The sequence below is a fragment of the Moschus berezovskii genome, chromosome 11 (assembly GCF_049115385.1).
Source record: "Moschus berezovskii isolate FMDL1 chromosome 11, NW_MosBer_1.0, whole genome shotgun sequence".
NCBI lineage: Eukaryota > Metazoa > Chordata > Mammalia > Artiodactyla > Moschidae > Moschus > Moschus berezovskii.
The window spans coordinates 2480937-2502132 of NC_142470.1; the positions used below are offsets into that span (position 1 = coordinate 2480937).

General features: G+C 61.9%; 1 protein-coding gene and 1 long non-coding RNA gene across 3 annotated transcripts; one reads left to right on the forward strand and one right to left on the reverse strand.

Moving 5' to 3' along the window:
- Window positions 1–933: 933 nt before the first annotated feature.
- Window positions 934–21177, reverse strand: DBH (dopamine beta-hydroxylase). Of its 2 annotated transcripts, XM_055400593.2 has the most exons (12): window positions 18447–21177; window positions 16174–16320; window positions 14120–14377; window positions 13101–13277; window positions 12437–12539; window positions 8865–9031; window positions 5364–5507; window positions 4870–4908; window positions 4281–4340; window positions 3325–3452; window positions 2689–2848; window positions 934–1653 (listed from the first exon to the last, which is right to left on the reverse strand). In XM_055400593.2, the coding sequence occupies exons 1-12, from the start codon at window positions 18795–18797 to the stop codon at window positions 1522–1524; spliced, it is 1866 nt and encodes a 621-aa protein (XP_055256568.2). In that variant the 5' UTR covers window positions 18798–21177; the 3' UTR covers window positions 934–1521. The 2 variants fall into 2 exon arrangements, with proteins under 2 accessions (XP_055256568.2, XP_055256567.2); XM_055400592.2 differs by lacking the exon at window positions 18447–21177 and having other exon boundaries at window positions 14120–14251; window positions 16174–17204.
- On the forward strand, window positions 9367–10266 carry LOC129539727 (uncharacterized). The gene is made up of 3 exons (XR_008682510.2): window positions 9367–9466; window positions 9705–9876; window positions 10088–10266. It is a non-coding gene; the product is annotated as an uncharacterized LOC129539727 (long non-coding RNA).
- Window positions 21178–21196: the final 19 nt, after the last annotated feature.

Here is a 21196-nt window from a genome sequence, read left to right on the forward strand (position 1 = left end):
GTGAGGCTGGGGCGGGGCATCGCTGGTGCCTCCCAGGTGTCTGGGGAACAAAGCGATGGTACCCAGGAGAGGCTGGGTGGGTTTGAGGCCGGGGGTCACCTCCAAGCCCTCTCCCAGAGCTCCGGGCTGACGGCAGCCCTCAGAGGGAGGGGGCTTCCTGGACCAGACAGTCAAGGCCAGTGGCTGGGTGAGCTGCAGCTGCCCTCCCGAGGCCGGGGCCCAGCGGGGAGGGGCCTCTCGCCCTGCTGTCCCCCAAGGCTCTAAAGATGACGGAGGGCTGGCCGCTCTGCAGCCTCTGTCGGGCCTGGCAGCTCACAGCCGTCATGGTCTGACTTATGTCAGGGGCAGTGTGATTTACAAGACCCAGGGCACAGCGTCTGGCCCATCTGTAATGAAGTGGCTGGCAGGAGGAGAAGCGGCGCTGAGCGGGTGGCTGTTGGGGTGTAAGGGGGGCCCAGAGGCCCATCCATCACCCTCTTTCTTCTAGAAGCCGCACAGCATTTCGCTGAACTGGCTGAACAGAGCTGAATCTGTCACTCCCGGCAGCAACTATCAAAGACCTGAACTTGGCCAGAAACGAGTGGCAGCTAAGAGGGAAGGAAGGTGGAGACGGCCCAGGAGGCAGGGCCTGGCCAGGCAGCGCCGCCCGCACCAGCTGTCACCGGGCGCCGGCCCCAGGCGTGAGCTTTAGCGTCCCAGTAACCTACACGACACTGGCCCCGTCTTGCAGATGAGAAGACTGGGGTCGGGGAGGTGAGGCCAGCCTTCTAACGCAGGTCTGATTCCAGGGCTTCTTGCTCTGTCAGCCACCTGTCCCACCGCAGAGAGAAGTGACCTGGGCCATTAACCCCGTCTCCCAGGGAGTGGCGCCCAGATCCCGGTCTGGATCTTTGCCGTCGCATCCTTTTGGCGGTGGTGAGTTGTACTTAGGGTTTCCCTTTAGGTAGGCGAAAATGTCTATTTACCCTGCGATGGAGCAATTTCCCCGGGCGAGTCTCTAACTAGCTAAGTGGTTTGTCCTGCCGCCATCGGCAGGGAAGACGCCCACCGCGACACACAAACCAGGCTGCAGGGACACGTTTAAGTACAAAAGCGCTTGTACCCCTCACACGCCAACACCGATCACCCTCCGCGGGGGCTGGGACGTGGGGCCGGGAGAGTGCTCTCGGGAGTCTGTCCCGTGTCCGGTCATGGCTCGTGTCCCAGGAGACGCCCCCCCAGCGAGATGGCAGGGCTCTCGGGGCACTGGACTCTGGACCCCCAAGAGGGGCCACCCTTGTACTGTGCCAAAGCATGTGCCTGGGCCTCGGTGAGTCAGCAGGAGTTGTCACGGGACCCTCTCAGCCGTGCTGGGGATCCCTGGGGGAGGAAGCTGGACCGGACCCTGGTCTCAGGCGGTGGCTTGGTCCAGCCTTCCCTTCTGGGCTGTTCCATGGGGGTCTTCACAGCGTAGCAGGTGCACAGAGCTGGCGTGAGCCCACAGGGACAGCATGGTGAGGGGAGTGAAGAGACCGCCCTTGCTCAACCTTTGCCCCCCCCGATGCTGAGCACGGTGGGGCCGGCGGGGCTCTGAGCCCGGCTGGCTGGGCAGTGAGGGGTGGGCTCTTCCAGCCTGGACACGATCTCAGGCAGGGGCTGCCGATTCCACTCGCCCTGCAAGGAAGGGACGAGGAGGTAAACGGAGGCTGGAGGGGCAAAGTGGGGACCACCTCCCTGGCACTTCTCCCAGTGACCCTGTGGGTTCCTGCCCTTAAACTCAGCTTCCCCTGAACCAAAGCAGACCACCCGTTGCTACGTGAGGGTCCTCCCCTGGGAGCCAGGGTTGCCCCCATCTGTCTGCTCGGCCACCCTTCACTTCCTTCAGGGAAGCAGTCAGAAGGCCTGGGTGCAGCCTGAGTTTTCGCCACTCTCCCCACCCCCGACTCATACACCCGGCTGCGTCAAACGCCACACTTCAACCACCTCAGATGTCGGCCCCAAACTGAGTGTTGGCCCCCTCCTGGGGCTGGGAACGTTCGATTAGCAATTACTCCAGCTCCCAGTGCTTCCAGGAAAGCTGCCTCATAGAGTTGCAGGCTGCGGAGCCTTCTCCACCTAACTCAGCCCCGTCCCAGGCCCTGGGCCCCGCCAGGAGCTCGCAGAGGGTGAGCGAGATGCCTTTGGATCCCGGTGGGTCCCAGATGAGGAGGGAACCCAGCCTGCAGCCTCAGACCCAGACTTCTCAACGCCCCCGCCCCCTGAGCGCTGTGTTTTTAGGCTCCGGGGGAGGCTGCGGATGCTTCGCTCACACCACCGAGGTTAGTCCCGTGATGTGCCGGTGTCCCAAAGAGGGCGGTGCCATCGGGGGCAGAGATCAGTGCTCCCCTGCAGGCCGTCGGCTGTCTGTCTGGGCCCGTCTCTCACCACCTGATCCTTGTTTTGTGTGAGTGCTTCTTGCCAGCTCCTTGGGGGTGGAGCCCTGTCACCCACTGGGGTCCTCTGGGGGGGGTGGTTCTAGGGCACAGAGGGCTGGGCAGACTCAGAAGTTGCTGCTGGGTGTCTGGAAGGGGCAACTGCGTGGCCAAGGGCAGCTGGCCAGCCCCAGCTGCATGCACCCTCCCCCCAACATGGGCAGCCACACCTGGAAGTGGACAAAGCACAGGCGCGTGCACACACACACACACACACGGACGCACACGGCAGGCACACCTGGAAGCGGACGGCCGAGGACTTGTTGCAGTGCACGGAGATAGGCGCGAAGCCGTACAGGGCCTTGAGCACATCGCGGCTGAAGGAGTTCCAGGGCACGGAGGCAAACTGCTCGGGGACGGACGCCTGGGGGCAGGTGCAGACTTCCTCGCTGTTGAACCTGGTGCGAGAAGGAGCCGCCCAGAGTGGGGTTTGGGGGAGCAGAGGGGAGCCCAGCAAGGCACAGGTGACGCCTCCCTGCAGAGGGGTGGGGCCCCCAGAGCGGCCCTGAGGCCACCAGCCTTCTAGCACACTGCCCTGGCCCTGCCTCCTGCCGTGACGACTAATAGGCTTCATCTCTTGTGCCATCTTGGGTCAGTGGGGAACGGCTGCTCCAGGGCTGGGAGGAGGGGATCCTCGGGCCAAGTCCAGACTCGAGAGGAAGCAAGTGCGGGGATCGATTGGTGATGCCTGCCACCGGCACCTCACGGTGGGTGGGGGCCTGACTGCCAGGTTCCTGCTCACTTTGCTCCTGGGCTCCCTGCCTTCTCCCAGGGCCTGGCGGGTTTGGGGTTGGGGGCAGTGTTCGGGGCTGGGGTTCCCCGGCCGTGCCCGGGGTGGAAGGCACGGTGGGCACACTCCCCGTGGAGCCATCACCTGTTCACGAGGTGGAAGTACTTCTGCAGGAAGCCGGGGTCCGCGGCACTCTTGCACAGCTCCAGCTGCGTCTGTGGGTAGTAGTGTACGTAGTTGACACACATCTCCTCCAGGATCCCAAAGCCCCCCTGCAGGGCGGAGGAGACACCGTCAGCACCGGCGCACCAGCGTCACTCCCAGACGCCGCAGCTCAGCCTCTCCCTGTGCTCACTGCTTTCACGCACGCATGCCACCCACTCATCACACGAGGCCAGGTCGTGTTCTGCGTGGGCAGAGGCCCTGCCCTCCTGGAGACCTCAGCCTCTGCAGGAGTGACAGACAGTAAAGCAGGCGGCGGCACGTGCGGCTCAGGGCCCGATGCCTCCTCCACGTCCTCAGCTTTACCCCACCTTCGCCGGTCGCAGGAGGCAGGTGTGGCTGGCCTGTCTCCCTCAGGGCAGGGAGCCCCCTCACACCCCCAGCCTCTCCCGAGCACAGGCTCCGGTGCTGACACACACTTCTGGCCGTGGCTCTCCAACGAGGGCAGCCATCAAAATAACCCGGGTAGCTCGTTAAACCAGACATCACCGGGAGTCACCACCCAGCCTGGGGAGGAACTGATGAGTTTATGTGTTTTTTTTTTTTACCGAGTTCCCAGGGGATGTTTGAGGGCAGGAGAAGAAGGGGACGACAGAGGATGAGATGGTTGGATGGCATTACTGGCTCGATGGACATGAGTTTGAGTAAGCTCCGGGAGTTGGTGATGGACAGGGAGGCCTGGCGTGCTGCGGTCCATGGGGTCGCAGAGTCATACATGATTGAACTGAACAGGGGATGTTCGTGCTGGCCCAGGGCCCACAGCCTGAGAGCCGCTGGTTCACGGAATGAGTGAGGGAGGGGCACCCCCGCCCTGCACTCGAGAGTTGAGACTGGTGCCCGTGCTCTGTGCCAGGGGGCGAGACGTTGGGGTGACTTACCACGGTGGCCAGCCTCCTGTCTTCCGTGTTGTATGTGCAAGAGGTGATGAGCACATCTCCCTGGAGGGCCGAGCCGACAGACACCCTCAGCACCTGCCCGCCTGGGGTCCAGGTGTGCCGGGCTGGACCCACGAGTGACCACGGTGGCCGGTGCCCTCCAAGGAACCCAACAGTGGCCCTCGGGGTCTCCACACATGAGGACCACTCTGGAGTGCCCCCAGGGAGTGATGACCAGTCGACTTCTCTGGCCCCTTCCTACTGGGGCCTCAGGCCAGTTGGTGGCTGCATGGGTCTGCTCGGACGTCAGCCTGTGTTTGGGTGAGCCCCCATCCTGCCCAGGAACACCCTGCTGCATGGTCAGTGACCCAGGCCCTCATCTCTCCCTGAAGCTCTCGGGTCTGTGGTCAGCTGATCAGGCAGGACGACACCTATGACCCTGAGTGCCCTCTGGGCCTGGCCCCTCCAAGAGCCCCCTGTGCAGCCCCGGGGAGTCTCAGACCTGGTTCTGGAAGGCCTTCCATGGCCTCTTCCCTCCCATCCTTCCTGCCCTCCCCCCACCTCGGTCTCCTGTCCCGAACCGGGCACTCACCGGGTGGACAGACACGACCTTCTTCAACATGCGGATCTCCTGGGGTGGGCAGAGCAGAGGGCGGGGAGGGGCAAGAACGAGGCGAGACTTCAGAGTCCTGCACACCCAGTGCCCCCCACCGCCGCCCCATGACCTCCTGGGGGACGCCAGGATGGCTAAGTGAGGCCTCCGGCCAGGAGGGCATTAGGACTAGAAGTTGGTCATCTAAGACGGAGGTCACCGTCAAGCTGCCCGGGTCCCCCAAACCCCACAGTCGGCTGCACGCCAGAGCCCACCACCAGAGTCCCTCCCTACATCAAGACCCCTGATGGGATGCGACTGGCTGGGTGGGCTCCTCCGTGTGTGGGCCTGGCCCAGGAGAAGGAGGTCGGGATGGGGTGTGTGTCAGGGGAGAGGTCAAACGGGCCCAGCCGCACCCTGGGCTGGCCTGGGCGGGGCAGGGCAGGACAGGGCAGGACAGGGCAGGGCAGGGTGGGGCAGGGGCGGGTCCCCACCTGGAAGTGCGGGCTGTAGTGGCTGTCCCTGTTCACGATCTCCCTCTCCCGGCCGTCCCTGGCCAGCACTGTGACCACCTTCCGGCCCGTCAGGTGTGTGTGGAGCTGAGAGGCGAAGATGTGGATCCCTGAGGGGGGCAGGGCCTGCGGGGCGGGGTGGGGTCAGGGCCTGGCAGGCGGCCGCTGCAGCCCCCAGCCCACGGGCAGCCCTGGCCCTCCCGTCTCCCACGTCGGGTGAGTCGCTGACCGTCCCAGCCGTGGCTGGGCAGCACTGGGGACATGGGCCAGCCCTCACATCACCCCCAGGGCAGAAGACAGCCTCCCAGACGTTCCCCCGACGTGACACTCAGGTGGTTTAGACGGAAAGCGTCCTAAAACGATTATATTCATCGAGTGTTTTCTCTAGGACGTGTCATCTCCCTGACCTCGCACCGCCGTGCCGTCCACATGGTCAGCAGCTCCATCACCGAGTGGCCTCTGCGGGCCACCCGACTGCCCCCCATGCCTCCAGGTTGGTCTCCACCAGCCACAGCCCCTGCCCAGGTCATTACGGGCACCCTCCGGCCCCCTTGCAGTGATGGAGGTCCGGGAGACCTTATGGCCATGGGTGTGATAACTGGGAGCCCCTGCCAATGGGTGGGGCCCTGGTTCTCTCCCCTCTGGTCCCCAGAGTCCAGATGTGTGACAGGTGCAGGGGGATGGTCATCTTGGGGCCTGTGGTCGAAAACACAGTGCTTCTCCTGGGCTTGTCTTCAGCCAGGATGCGTAGACCAGGACAGACTTCCGACTGCGGAAGCTGTGCCCCTCGGGGGTCTACCAGCGGAGACGAGACCCCCACTCTTCCAGAAGCCGTTCCACGAGTGTCCACAGAAATGCAATTTTCCCAAAGAAGGTACTATTTGAAGAGGAACAAGAACACTGAGCTCTTTTTGTTTTGTGCCGTAAAGTACTTAGAGACTCTGCGGTGTGAAGGCAGGCAGGCCCTCGTTTCCAGGCTGGTGAGAGGTGTGCTCAAGGTCAGCAGGTCAACGCAGCCCGGGTCCTGCCGGCACAGGGCAGTGACTGGCCCGGGCCCCTCTTCGCGGGTGAGTGCGCAGCCGCAGGCCCGGGCCCCCCACCAGGCCAGGTGTCGCCGTGCTCTGCGGATGCAGGACAGTCAGACGCTGCTGTGGCTACAGTTTCTCAGCCTCGTCTCAGACAGAGCTGATCCGCTGTGGATGCTGACGAGGCCACGCAGCCCCCCGCTCTGTCTCAAGGGCACCTTTCTTGCCTAAGGCTTCAAGGAGACCCCTGAAGAACGAATCCCAGGGGATCAACTCATCGGAAGACAAATCCGCTCTAAACCTCACCGCAGAGCAGGCCGCGCCTGACTTCTCGCTCTGCGACGACAGGCACCGTGGCCCCCGCGGGCCCCAGGCTCCTCCTCTGTTGGGTGGAGATGCTAACACTCACCTGGCACCGTGAGAGTGAAGGGGCTGCACGGGAGAGGGTGTTCGCAGTGTTCACAAAGGACTGAGAAACAGCATCCACCAAACCGAAACCACCAGAGTAAGAAGACAACCCACCGGAAACCCCGGACGAAGCTGCGAGCAGATATTCGCAGAAGAGAAGAGCAAATGGCCCAGAGGTTGGTGCCAAGGTCCTCGGCTTCTATAAATGTGTGCTGGGCTTAGCTGCTCAGTCGTGTCTGACTCTTTGCCACCCCACGGACGGTAGCCCTCCAGGCTCCTCTGTCCATGGGGATTCTCCAGGCAAGAATACTGGAGTGGGTTGCCATGCCTTTCTCCAGGGGATCTTCCCAACTCAGGGACCCAACCCAGGTCTCCCGCACTGCAGGTGGATTCTTTACCATTTGAGCCACCAGGGAAGCCCAAGAATACTGGAGTGAGTAACCTATCCCTTCTCCAGCCTATCCCTTGACCCAGGAATCAAACTGGCGTCTCCTGCATTGCAGGCAGATTCTTTACCAGCTGAACCACCAAGGAAGCCTACTTCTATACATGCTGCTGCTAAGCTGCTAAGTCACTTCAGTCGTGTCTGACTCTGTGTGACCCCATAGATGGAAGCCCACCAGGCTCCCCGGTCCCTGGGATTCTCCAGGCAAGAACACTGGAGTGGGTTGCCATTTCCTTCTCCAATGTGTGAAAGTGAAAAGTGAAAGTGAAGGCGCTCAGTCGTGTCCAACCCATAGCAACCCCACGGACTGCAGCCCACCAGGCTCCTCCATCCATGGGATTTTCTAGGCAAGAGTACTGGAGTGGCTTGCCATTGCCTTCTCCCACTTCTATACATAGGGGAATTCAAATGGAACAGCAGGGATGCTTTTCTCCCAAGTGACTGACAACTGTTAACATGGTGGGTGGCTCAGTCTGGGGCGCCGGGCACACCCCAGTGCTGTAGGGGAAGAGAGCTCTGAGTGGGATTTCCGGGGGCCGCTTTGCCAGAGTTATCCCAATGAAAGCTCACATCCCCGTGCATGGCAGCTACACCTCTAGAATCCACCTGACACGTTTCCTGAGTGCACAGAAATTCCCTGGAGGGTTTCCTCCCATCAGTGGGAAGTTAAGGCAGCCTGGATGCTGGTGATGAGGGGACAGGTCAGCCCCGGCCGGAACTTGGGGAGGCGGGGGGCACGGAGGACCCAGAATCTGGGCAGTCCCTTTCGCTCCTCCGGAAGCTCAGGCCCTCCCCCTGCTCCAGAGACTGACGTTACCTGTGCCCATCTGCCCCCCGCAGCGCCGGGGGCTAGTGCTCCCTCGTACGCTCTGCCCTGGGCACCTGGCTGGCCTCAAGTGATGAAGTTCCCACTTTATCCATGCTGCACGTTGGTTAAAGGGCAAGTCATGGACCAACTATTCAATTTGTTTCGAAGTATGCACGTGAACAGGCTTGTAGCTACAAGCAGGGAAAACATCTAGAAGGACACAGAAGATCCAACAACTGGCAGCCGGGGGAGAGGAGAGGGCCCTGTGGCTGAGGGGCCTTGGTGGTCAGCGGCACTGCCTGAGTTTTTCCGCGGTGAACACATGCCTGTCTCACTCATGGCTGAACTCGCATTTTAAGTGCTGGCTCGGGTGTGGACTAAGAGCATGCATGCTCAGTCGCTCGGCCGTGTCCGACTCTTTGCGACCCCTTGGACTGTAGCCTGCTGGGCTCCTCTGTCCATGGGATTCTCCAGGCAAAGTGCTGGCATGGGTTGCCGTGTCCTCCTCCAGGTGATCTTCCTGATCCAGGGATCGAACCCGAGTCTCTTATGTTTCTTGCATTGGCCGGCGGGTTCTTTACCACCAGCCCCACCAGCCCACAGTTGTTGCTGGAGAGGGAGAGCAGAGCACGCGGCCCGCGGGAAGGCTCCTCGGTGTCAGGGGGCTGGGGGAGGCTGCAGAAGCTGCAGGGTGGGGCGGGGGAGGGAGGTCACAGCTGCTGCCCTTGATGCCCACCCTCAGGCCTCAGCAGGGGACGCGGGCGGTGCCAGGCCCCGCCCCAGGTCCGGCCACTCACCAACTGGGTGCACTTGTCCGTGCAGTAGCCGGTGAGGACGAAGGCCGTCTCCTGCGGGGGGATGGCCATCACGGGCGTGTATGCCAGGCCCAGCTCCATGATGCCCGCGTCGAAGCGCCGCAGCGCGGCCGTGTAGTACAGGCGGATGCCGGAGGAGTCACGCCGGCCTGGTGGGAGGAGGGACGGAGGTGAGTGGAGGCCCTGGCTTCCAGCCCCACACAGCGACCCCCAGCCACCCTCAGCCAGGAGGTGCCGGCACCCGCGCCTGCGGCCGCCTTGTCCCCACACCCGGTTACTCCAGGCAGACGCCATGATTACCGGAAGGCCAATTCACACAAGCTATTGTTTCTGCGAAAAGGAGGTGAGTGCTCTGGGAAGACTTAACTAAGACAGCAAACAAAAACCCAAAGCAGTGCTGTTGAACCGCCTGCCGTGGGTTTGGGAAGTGGGCCAGTCCCTCTGAGGGCCAGGCAGGCGCTTTGATGCCCTTCCCACGAGTTCACAGGGCCCTGAGCTGGAATCCACCCGCAGCACAAACCACTCAGTTTGGGCAGAGAGGAGGGCACGCCGGTCTCACAGAGGAGCCTCCGCTCCCGGGGAAGGTAAGCGCGGGTTTGCATGGTGAAGTCAGCAGGAAGTGTTTAAGGCACGTCCTTCTGGGGCTCCCTCTGTTACTCCCTGTCCTGCACGGTTGACCAGGGCTTGCATCTCCTGGGAGGACGTCCCAGGAGAAATCTGAGGAGGTTTCAGATTTCTGGGCTGAGGTCCTGGAGCTCCCCCTGGCTCACACACCGTCCTAGGCTCCGTTTGCTCAACAGTGTGCTGTGTAATCTCGGACAGGTTGCTGTCCCTCTCTGGGCTCGAAGTCAAAGGCCTCATCCAAAGAAGAATCATCGCTTCTGCCCATCACGGTCCAGTCACACCTGCCAGCTCTTCTGGCCATCGGCTAATTGGAGAGTCCAAAAACTTCCTGGGCAGCCTCCCAGTGGTCACGCGAAGCTGACAGCCGGAGGTCTGGGAATGCTGGCACCCACAGGCCTCTAGTGGCTCCTTCCTGCCCTCTCCCTGCCTGGAATCTCTCAGAGAGGCCCTGAGTAGTTCAGGGCTGGTCCCGTGGGGGAGGGGCGGAGGCTGGACATGGCCCACCCCTTCAGGATACGCAGGAGAGCTGGGAGCCGGGCAGGGAGCCCTTGGAACTGAAGAATCATCGTCCCATGTTACAGATGGGGAAACTGAGGTGCGGAGCCCGAGCTGAAACCCCTGTTCGAGAACCACAGAGCTGGGAAGTAGCCAAGCTGGGACGCAGCCCATGGTGCCTTTGGGGGCGGGCTGTCTCCCTGATCAGCTGCTCTGCGGTGGAACTAAAAACACCCCCTCTGCCTCTGCCTCCCGCCCCCTTGGACCAGCCACCCCCCACCAGCACCACCACCGCAGTGTCCAAACTCAGCCTCTGTGTCTCTGGGCTGATTACATCAGAGGATAATAATAAAAAGGGAGATGCAATTGGTTAAAATTCAGACAGGGATTAAATAATGAAATAATTGTGGAATTTTGATATTTATAGAAAAGAGACCCATCTCCAGATTTTGCAAAGCGACAGGAGCGTCCTTATATTTGGCGAAGGATCCATAAATACAAGCAGATAATCAGGAAGAGACAGACTTCCTTGACGCTTAAGGAGTTTTCGAAAATCCATTTGCTTTCAGGTTTTAAATGAGCCATAAATCCCGTACCACGCTAAGGCCCAAGCTGACTTATGGTCCTCCCTGTGCGTGCGGCAGATAATTCTAGCAGTGGCAGAAGGTATTAATTATGCAGCCAGGAAGAAATCGCTGGCGGCTACTAGTCAAGTGCACCTCCGGAGCCTGCATCCCATTGGGAGCGCTGGGTCCTGAGAGCGGCCGAGCGAGCAAGTGAGCACGGGCAGGGGGAAGGTGCCCCACGCCCGGCCACAACACCAGGGAAAGGCGGGCTGGCCCCAGCCGGGAGCTCAGGTTCTTATCAGACTCTTTCTGCCCCTCACTTACACAAATGAAAAATGTCATTATCAAAAAAAGGAGTGAGTGAGAAGAAGCCTGTGTGGCTACATAGGGCGGAAGATGCCGTGAAACAGAGAAATCACTCTCAGTCTCTGGGGTAGTATCGGCTGGCATCGCCCTCCTGAAGACTGACCCTGTGCCCGCCTTCAGGTCCCGAGCGACCCAGCCGTCCTGCTCCCTGGCCCGCACCTCGCTTTCCCAGCCCTGACGCTGCAGCCAGGCCGGACCTCCTGTTTCCGGAACACGCTGGCCTTGCCCGCCTCCATGTCTAGGCACAGCCTGCCCCTACATCTGGAACGCAGCGCGTGTCGGCTTCCCTCGTGAAAAGGCTCCTCGGCCTCCGAGGCCGCCACCACGCCACCCGGGCCACTGAGACTCCTCCTTTCATGCCTCCTCGCCCTTTGCTTGCGTCTCCCTCCCGAGAAGCCTTTGCATCTTTCTTGACCTGAGGTCTGCTGTGGTCGATCGGGGAACGAGATCACCACCCTGCTTCCCACGCGAGGGGGCCTCATCGGTTTCTGTTTGCTGAGCATAAACTTGACAGCAGGAAACAGGCAGGGGCCACCTCTCCAGCACCCAGGGCCGACATCACTGATCAATCCCAGATGCCTTTCCAGGAGCCGTCGCCGAGGTTCACTCAGAGGAGAGCCAGGCGAACAGGACCTGTTTGCTGCCCTGACTCAGAACACGTGGAAACAAAGCCCTGTTGTCACATGCGGACTCCAGGCACACATCTGCTCCATCGAGAGAAGCAGGAGGAAGTCCATGGCCAGAAACGCCCCTGTTGAGCCAGGCACACCCCTTGCCCCTGAAGACAGCCTGGGGCCGTGCCTCCTGGTGGGCAAGCCATCGGAGGCTGGGTTCTGGGGCAGGGATGATGTTGGCTCGGAGTGGCCTGCTTTCTGCTATCCAGCCAGGTGCCTTGTCCCGGGCCATGCTGTTCTGGGGACGGAAGAAGATGAGAGCACCCCTCCTTCAGGGAGGGGTGCTCAGGGGCAGGGTCTTAGCAGCCTCACAGACGCTAGACTGCCAGTGGACACAGCGTCGTATGCAACCCCCTCCAGCTGACACCCTCCCTGCACTGTCTGTGTCCACACTGGTCAGCCCACCCTGACACTAGCCGTCTGCTCTGACTGGTGCCAGCAAGGAAGCGGTGTGGGGAGAGGGGTGACCTGTGTCTAGCCCTGGCCTCAATTTCCTCATCTGCAAAATGGGCAGATAAGAAACCCCAAGCTGCCTTTCCAGGTGGTTCCTAGAGCAGCGGCAGCTGGTGTTTGTGGAGGGGGGTGGGTGCTGGGCCCCTCCCGTGTGGGTGCGCGCCTGTAAGAGCCCAGCGCAACCACAGGGCAGAGAGGACGCTGACAGGGACACAGGCCACGGTGGGTCAGGCGACAAGCAGGCTGGACTTGGGGGAGAGGATGCAGGCTGAGCCCCAGCAGCCCGGCTACCCTCCTGGGACACGGCCGAGTCCATGGGCTCCTGAGGGCGGGTCGGAGGCAGGTACGAAGGGACGCGCATCTCGGACCTTCCTACCTCTTATCACCAGCGGATTGTGGTAGTGAACTTCCAGGCGGAGAAATCTGGAGGAGCCAGGCCCCCCAAAGGCCAGGCCAGCTTCCTCTGGGTAGTAAAAGGCCTGCAGGGGGGCGAAGGGAGGGCTCAGCCCAGACAGACAGGTGGGGCAGGCACGAGGGGAGTCCCTGGAGGGTCAGGGTAAACCCACCCACATGCCGGAGCCCGAGCTGCAAGGGCGGGGGTGGGAGTTGGCGGGGCAGCCAGATTTGAGCGATGCTGCCCCACTGACGGGCAGCTCATTACCAGTCCACACAGTGATCCTGTTAGACTTGAGGTCAGGGGGTACAGAGAGCTCTTACCCCTAGGTGAGCCCACTGCCCAAGCCCACCGCTGAGCTGCTGGAGGGAGCTGCTGGAAGACCCCAGACGCAGCCAGGGCGGCCAGCCCCGGGACCACCCTGTGCACAGTCCCCTCCAAATCCAGTGGAACTTGACGGGAGTGAGCATGATGCCCACAAGGAAAGGAACGGAGGCTGGAGGAGGCATCTGTGGCTCCAAAGAGCCATGGGACTCCAGCAGCGTAGAGGCAGTGGGGAGAGGGGGCCCTTCACGGACCCCCAGGCTCCCTCCGGTGCATAGGTGAGGGGGGTCCCCCCGGGGGAGACGCCGGGAGGGGCACACACCTTGGCGCCCAGGGCCCAGGCGGCCAGCACGTGGCGGCAGTAGTTGAGCCGCTCCGGCTTCATCTTGGAGTCGCAGGGCCCGCTGAAGTGGGGCACGCTCTCAACCTCGGCGGCGCACTGGAAGACCTCCATGTGGTGGACCAGCGCCTCATTGCCCTCGGTGACGATGGGCTCATACTGCGGGGGATGGGCACCCACTGAGATCCCACCCCCCACACCGCTCACCCCGCTCACGAGGCTCCAACCCAGCAGCTCCCCTCCTGAGTGGGCCTCTGCATGCCCATCTATAAAATGGGAGGGCTGCACCAGGTGATTTCCGGGGAGCCTCTGGAGTCCAGGGTCTTGGGAGCTAAGCCACCACCCGGGAACCAGTCAGGATCTGCCAGAAGGTCACGGTGAGAGCCGAAGCAGAGGGAAGGGTCCCAGGCAAGTCATTTCTTGGTTGGGTGGACAGGAAGTCAGCAGTCCTTGGTGAAAGCGGCAGGGACTGGACAGAGACACGGAGAGTGCCCGAGGCTAAGCCTGAGCCTTGGGGGCAGGTGCAGCTGTGAGCCTGGCCCGTTGCTTCCTGCTGTGTAATTTGGGGGCTCACACAGCCTCTCTGGGCCATACACCCTCGACTGGAAATAAGGACGATGATCTGTAGGGATGTGTGTGGTGCTGGGCGATGGAGTGGGTAACCCACTGTCCCTTCCCCTGGAGCCAGACAAAGAGCAATTCAGCAGCTATTATTATTGTTGTGTCTCTGGGTGGGTGTTCAGAGCAACTGAGCTCTGAACTGAGTTGCTATTTCAAGGGGGAGGGTGGCCTGACAGACAGACAGATAGATACACAGCCATTCCTACCCCAGGGGAAGATGCAGAAATCAAGACATCGGTTGCCTTTGGTCCAGGCTGGGAAGCCGGGTGCAGCAGCCCTCAGGGGGCGGGTGGGGAGGGAGCAGGGCGATGGGGGTCAGAGCATGCGGGGGCTGGACCACGGACAGCTCCCCAGGACTGGACATGCCCGAGCCCACATACCATGACGATGTGGTGCCGGGGGAAGCCGTCCGGGAGCTCGGTGATGTGGCACCAGTACGTGGTCACCTGGCCGGGGATGAGGACGTCAGGGGCGCGGATCTCCATGGTGTGCGTGTCCACAGGCAGGGCCGGCTGTGAAATGTTGGGCTTCAGCAGCTGTACTCTCTGCAGTCCCGTGTGCAAGCTGGAGGTGTTGATGGCCTCCAGTGACTGGAGCGGCTCCTCCAGGAGTCCGTACACCAGGTGGACGGTGCCGTCCTGCAGGCGGGACGGGGCCTCATCACTCACAGCCCCAAGCTGGGCTCCTGGTGACCGGGGGGCCGGGGGGGGCAGGGGCTGGGTGCTGCCTGGTCCCTCCCCACCCCCGCCTGGCAGGTGACATGCTTGGTTCTCGTCTCTGTGAAGGATGGGAACCTTCAGGCTCTGTGTGAACTGGGCTGGGATTAAATCCAAGGCCACCCACGCCCAGAGCCCACGGTTTGCACCCGGCATTAATACATTTTGTCTTCCTAAATGCCCTCAATCTACATTTGCTTAGTGTCCATTCAACTAACCATTGCTGGGTCGCTGTGAACCAGGCTGGCTCATCTGGGACCCTGGTTCCCTCTTCCTCCCCCGGGTCCCTGGGAACAGGGCTGTTCTCTGACAGGTGTCTCAGAGCTCCAGGCAGGAGGTTGCCCTGCACCAGACTAGAAGCTCTGAGCTGAGCACATGTGGGCATCAGACACCCTGCAAAGTTCGGGGAGAGGGTGCTCTGCCCGCCCTTGCCTCCTCCGTGGGGCAGGAGGGTAAGGACTCGGGTGACCTTCTGAAAGTGACAGGAACAAAGCAGGTGATTAAACAGTGAGTCCCGCTAGCGGAGCGTAAGTAGGAAAAAATACGGGAGAGCCCTGGATGTCAATGGTCACTTAAGACGCATTTGCTTAACCGCAGAACCAAGCAGGCTTGCTTAGCAAGAAGACCACGCAGCAGAAGCGGGAGACGTGCCCCCAGATAATAAGACAATGGTGGCACGGGACCCACAGCCCTGCCCAGTGAGCCCAGTGAGCTGGGGCATGCTCTCTGCACACAGAAAGAGCAGTGATCTGTGGACCTGGCCCGACTGGGAGGAGCTGCTGACGGAGGCATGGTGTCTACTCGAGTAAGACCAAGGTGGTCTTCTCCCCCCCAACTCCTCCTTTGGTTATAAACCTGTAGCCCACTGAGCTCTCGGGGTGCAGCCCTCTCTTGCCTCACAAGCGTCCTGTTCTCATAAACCCCTTCTTATCTGTCCCTCTGCCTCTGGCTGGATTCTTTCTGCACTGAGACAGAAAGGCCTGGTGCTCTTTAGAGCCCCCGGAACACCACCCGACTGTTACAGGACACTTCTTCTGGTCCCAGCTCTGTCCCCACCGAGCCATGCGTCCCCAGGCAAGTCCTCCCCTGTCTGGCCTGTTTCCTCACGTGGCGCCAGGCCAGCCCATGTCACTGTCAATGCTGCAAAGATAACACAAGGCCACGGGCGGCAACGTGCGCTGACAGTTAAATGGATTTTGCCTTCGAGAGAAAACCGGGTTGTTTTTCCCTAAGGGTCTCGGATCCACCGTGGCTGAGTTTCTGGACGGAGCAGGTTTAGCCTTACTTCTGGTTCCCTTTCTCCCTTTACAGGTAGGTAAACTGAGGCCCAGTGGAGGCGGGGACTTGCCCTGAGCCTCACAGCCCATTGGCCAACCAGGGCCAGGTCGGGAGACCAGTCTCCTGGAGACCCTTCTCCAGAATTCCACTGAAGATACTGGACCCAGGGGAGATAGCGGGTCCAGGGCAAGATCACTCGGGGCCTGATTAGAAGGCTTCAGGGTGAGACCCACGTCTAGAAACACGTCAGCTAAGTGTCAACCAAGAGCTGCTTATTCATAGGATCAGAGGCTGACAGCAGAGCTGGCTTCTCCCAAGCTGCCTTGTCCCTGCCCGGCTATCCCAGGGAGCCCCTCTCTCTGCGGGCGAGGGGCCCAGGATGCTGCCGCAGGATGGTAAGATGGCTCCACCCTGCCCACGGCAAGCGGGCTGCCACCCACCTCGATGAGGTAGTCGTTGGGGTCGCAGGTGCCAAAGGGTCTCTTGAAGAGGAGGTACAGGCCTTCTGGAGTCCTCTGCGCCCGCAGAAGCTGGTAATCCTGCTGGGAATCCAGGTGGACCTGCCCCTTCTGGTCACTCCAGGCATCCTGCAGAGATAAGGTCAGGCTTGGAGCCCAAGCGGCCAGGCTGAGGGGGTGGGTAGTCACCCACAGCACAGCCCCTGGACACACCCCGCCCTGGAGTTCTTGGCCTTGACAGGGGACCTCAAATGCCAGCCGGGGCTGGTTGGCCATGCAGGTTCCCAGACCTCTGGGTGGGACCCAGAACCTGTATTACTCAGGAGGTGCCATGACTGGGAACATAGAGTCCTAGACAAATAATCCCCCTTGGTCTGGGGGACAGTGGCCTGACAGCACATGGAGCCTTGGAGAGGGGAGACGTGGAGAACGGGAGAGGGAGAGACGCTGGCAGTGGGGTCTGGGCACCAGCCCGCACTCACACGCCCCTGAGAGAATGAAACACTGCACCTGCCCACCTCACCTGAGCCCCAGCTTTGCCTGGAGAAGGTAAACTGAGGCCCCGGAGGGCACAGACCCACCACATTCCCCAGGATGTTTGAGGGTGGTGGCTCTGGCTAGCCCCTCCTTTCCCCTCCCCCCAGCTGCTTCCTGGCACCCGCCTCTAAGGCCCGGCCACCCAGGGGCTCCAGGCCAGGGCACCAAAGACAGCCCCTGGGCCAGGTGGCTGCGAGGGAGGCCCTGCCCCGACCAGCAGGTGAGGAGCCACACGGGACCAGTGGTCCTCGGCCTTAGAATGCTTTCAAACCCTGTATTCAGGGCTGCAGCACGTTTTCTTCATTTCCTTGAGAGAAAAAAAAAAAGAAACCCGCGAAAGATTTTGCCAAATCTCCCCCCTGGAGAAAAACGCCGTGACGAAGCTCCTGCTGGGGGACGCCGGGGATCTGCAGGACTCCATTCAAACAGAAGCAGAAACTTAGCCTGTGAGCCTTCAGCTGGAAATCTAGAATATATTTGTTGAACATATTGCTAAAGGAGGAAAAACAAGCCTGACATTTGTTTGCATAGGAATTTGTTGTGCAAATTAATCTTGCCTGTGCGGGAGGATGCGAAAGTAACCCCAGCTCTCTTGGCAGCCTGGGAAGCTGGGCCCGGGGCTCGCTGCTCCCCTGGGACCGGCTTGGAGCCACGCTGCCCCAGTCTTCCTGGGCCGTGACCCGGAGCCACTGAGCTGCCTCGTGCAGGGGAGGCGGGGCGGCCCAGACCCAGTGGCCCCATCCTATCTGGCTGGTGGTCAGGCTCGCCCAGCCTCCCGCCTCCCTGGAAAACAGGCAAAGCTCCTTCCTGCCTGCAGAGTTGTGGTGGGGGTTGGCTGGAGCACCCCCAGGGTTCCAGAAAGATCAGCCAAGGGCATCAGCTCGTGTGAACCCCCTCATCCCAAGAAAGTGGAGAAGGAGACTTGTACCCACTCTGCAGATGGGGAACACGAGGCTGGGAGGCCTCTCCTGAGCCTGGCTCGCTGGTCCAGCCGGATTCCCACTCTTCACGAAGTAAGAGCGCCTCTGCTCACAGATCAAGTTCCTGCTGACTTGCACACGCTTTTAGCCCTCCTGGGTCTGTTTCCCCGAGAGAGCCGGTTTGGCCCCCGGAGAGGTCGGGGTAGAAGAAGGTGGGCGGTGCTCAGGGCAGGATGGCTGGGCTCTCCCCACCGGGGGGGCCCCTCTGCAGTCTGTCCAGGGCCCCCCAAGCCCTGAAAGCAGATCTCCCTGTTCCTCCACCCTTTCCAGCAAGAATTGAGGGTGAATTTGGGGTGTGGAGTGAGGTGTGTGCCTCGGTGCAGATGGTTCCTTCCAGGCCGGGTGCTCAGGTCACCATGTGTGCAAGTAGCACCTCCCAGGCAGTGTAGGCCAGGCCCCACGCTCAGGTGCGTGTGAGCTCTGCGCGCTGTTTGTGCAGGGGCGGGGGCGGAGGCCGCCCTCCAGAGGGTGACAGGGAGGTGTGGAGAGGCTGTGCTTTATGTGGTGAGGGTGTCCCCTGTCTTGGGCTGCGCTCCTTGGGCGTGCCGGGCCGTCAGGGAAGCCACCTGTTTCCCATCTTGACCTCACGTCGGCATCCAAGATGCCCAGGCTTGGGACACAGGGATGCTCAGACACAGGGGACCGGAGAAGCGAGAGGGAGACTTCCTTTGCCGGGTTCGGGAGGGCGAGTGCAGGGAAGGGCAGGGTCGGGGGCGCAGGGGTGGGGGCAGGACTCACCCCGAAGTAGGCGCCGTCCCTGTCAGTCCAGAGCACCACCAGGTCGGCGTTCTCCAGCTCCCCCCGGTCCGACATCCCGAACAGGACGCCGGCCTTGAGCTCCCGCACCAGGAGCTGGAAGTAGACAGTCTCCTGCGCGTAGCTGACGTTCCAGGACAGCTCCAGGGTCCCCTCAGGGTCCAGGGGGATATGGAAGGGGAAGGGGCTCTCGGCGGGGGCTGAGCCCTGCAGCGCGGCCACTAGGATGACCAGGAAGACGGCCACCGCGGTGCCGTACATGGAGGCCGCCTCGCGCACGCTGGGGCCGGGGACCTGCATGGCTGGGCGAGCGCGGCCGCCCCACCTGGCCATTTATGTCCCGGGCCCCCCGGGGAGGTGGGCCCAGGCTGCACCGGTAATCACATTTGTCTGGTGGGGAATTCAATTGTCCCAGCGAGCCTCCCACCAGCCCGGGCCCCCAGGCCGAAAGCTTTTCTGCCCTCGTTCCTCCTAATTGGCACTAATGACGCATGGACATCGTCAGCGGGAACCGAAGCAGACGGGCTGATCTCATTCCCTCTGAACGGTCCCCGAGAGCCATCCGGGAAGGGCACCTCCCTGCGGGCGCCCTCCAGCTGAGCACCGGGCTGACAACCAGGCTGGCTGCCGGGGCCTGTCCCCGCACGGCTGGCAGGCGGGGCCCACGCTGCCCCATTCGTGGATGGGCAGACTGAGGCTCCGCGGGGTTACTTCCAAGGTTGTTGTGGTGGTGGTTTAGTTGGGTAGTCGCGTCTGACTCCTGTGTGACCCCAGACTCTAAGCCCACCAGGCTCCTCCGTCCGTGGGATTTCTTAGGCAAGAATCCTGGAGTGGGTTGCCATTTCCTGCTCCAGGGGATCTTCCCGGCCTAGGAATCGAATCGCGTCTCCTGCAGTGGGAGGCAGATTCTCTACCACTGAACCACCAGGGAAACCCCTATTTCTAAAGTGACCAGTGTGAAGAGACCTCACTGCTGCAGGCCCAGGGAGCCATGTCTATAGCCCTGGAGGGCGGACCAACTTCAAACTAAAAATAAGAGATGGTCCCCAAATAGTCCCCGTGTTTAGACAGTCTCTCCCGGCCTGCTGCTGCGGCTTTTGTCTGCTCTCTGTCTCCCCACAGGCTCCAGCTGGCGCCACAGCTGCTCCCGAAGGAGCGGGCGTGCTGCTGGGGGCAGGGGCAGATGGCCCAGTGGTATGCTGGCGGTGGCGGGGCGGACAGGCTGCAGGTGGGTTTCTGGGGAGCCCGGACAGCAGGGCACATTGCTGGGGAATAGACTTCCCGACGATGCCTTGCGCAGGGGTAGACTGTAGACTCTGCAGAAAGCGGTGTGAGCAACAGACCTGCTTCCTTGTCTCCAACACCCACGGCGTCGCTTAGCCTGGAGTGGACGCAGTCTGAATTCGAAGCCTCCCAGGGCAGCCGGTGTGTGAGTTTCTGCCGCACACACCACAGGGCCTCTGCACAGACCCACGGGACGCACGGCCCGTTAAGCTCAGGTGCCAGTCTCTCTGCAGACCAGCTCACCCAGCCCTTCTCCGTGCAGAGCTGGGCATGTGCTACCGCCACTGGGAAGCTCTCCCTGGTCGCCTTCTGCCCTGAACTTGGCTGCCTCCTTCCCTTCTGTCTTCCTTCTCCAGTTCCTCCTCTCTCTGGCAAAACCAAGAACCTGAGCAATATCCTCAACACCCACAGTATTGCCCGCAAGTATCCACAAGTCCTCAAGAGCGACAAAGGCCGGCCTAGAGCCTGCAGCGTCCCGCCCTGCTTTTGCTCTGAGGAAGCGGTGACTGTGTCTGCCTGAAGGGGAAATCTGGAGCAAGCTCCCCTCTCCCAGGACCTGGTGGTTGGTGAGCTCCCCTCACGGCGGCTGGCCGCCTACAAACAGGGCGGAAGGAGAAAGCTGCCACGAAAGGCCCCGGGACCCCCTCCCGGGACCCCCTCCCTGACTGCACGCGGGTGGGGTGCTTCCGGGCAGGCTACTCACGGTGCTGACACTGCAGGGCGCTCCTGGGGCCCCGAGGCGGCGCAGCGCCAGAGCGAGATCCCGGGAGAGTGAATCCGCGAACGCGGGAGCCGCTCACGAACCTGCCTGCGTCCTGGGCCTCCGGAAAGATGCGGACGGGTAACGGGCCGCGAGAGCCGGACCCTGGGCCCCGGAGGCCGCAGACCCTTGGGTCCAGTGACAAGACAGAGCCCAGGGAGGGCTGAGACTGCGGCGGCGGCGGGCTTCCTGGAGCAGGGCAGGGACTCGGTTAGAGCCTGGGAGGATGGGGTTCCCACGGATGGGGTGGCCCCGGGGTTGCCAGGCTACAGGATCAACCGCAAAGGCCTTTAGGTAACGATCCCGGCGTGGAAGACAGGAGGGTGCAGGCCAGGGGAGACCACAGAGCTGCCTCCGGAGGCCCCACCCCTCGGGGCACCGCCTCGTTCTTTAAAATTCTGCCAAAACCCCCTCCTCTGTGCTGGGTGGGCAGGCGTGGAGCCTCTGAGAGCGCTCGGGACACCCACTGTCTGGACATCCGCTAGCCACCTCCTCCCCCGAGTAGGGAACAGCTGCAGCGAGGGGGTGATACGGGCTGCTGGGGCGGGCGCCAGTGCTCCTGGTGGGCACAGGGGCAAAGCCAGCAGGTGCAAAGCGTGGGGACCAGGCTCCACAGCAGTCCTGGCTCTGAGTGAGCCCCCTGGCCATCCGCGGGTATCTGGCTACAAGAGAAAGAGTGAATACCACC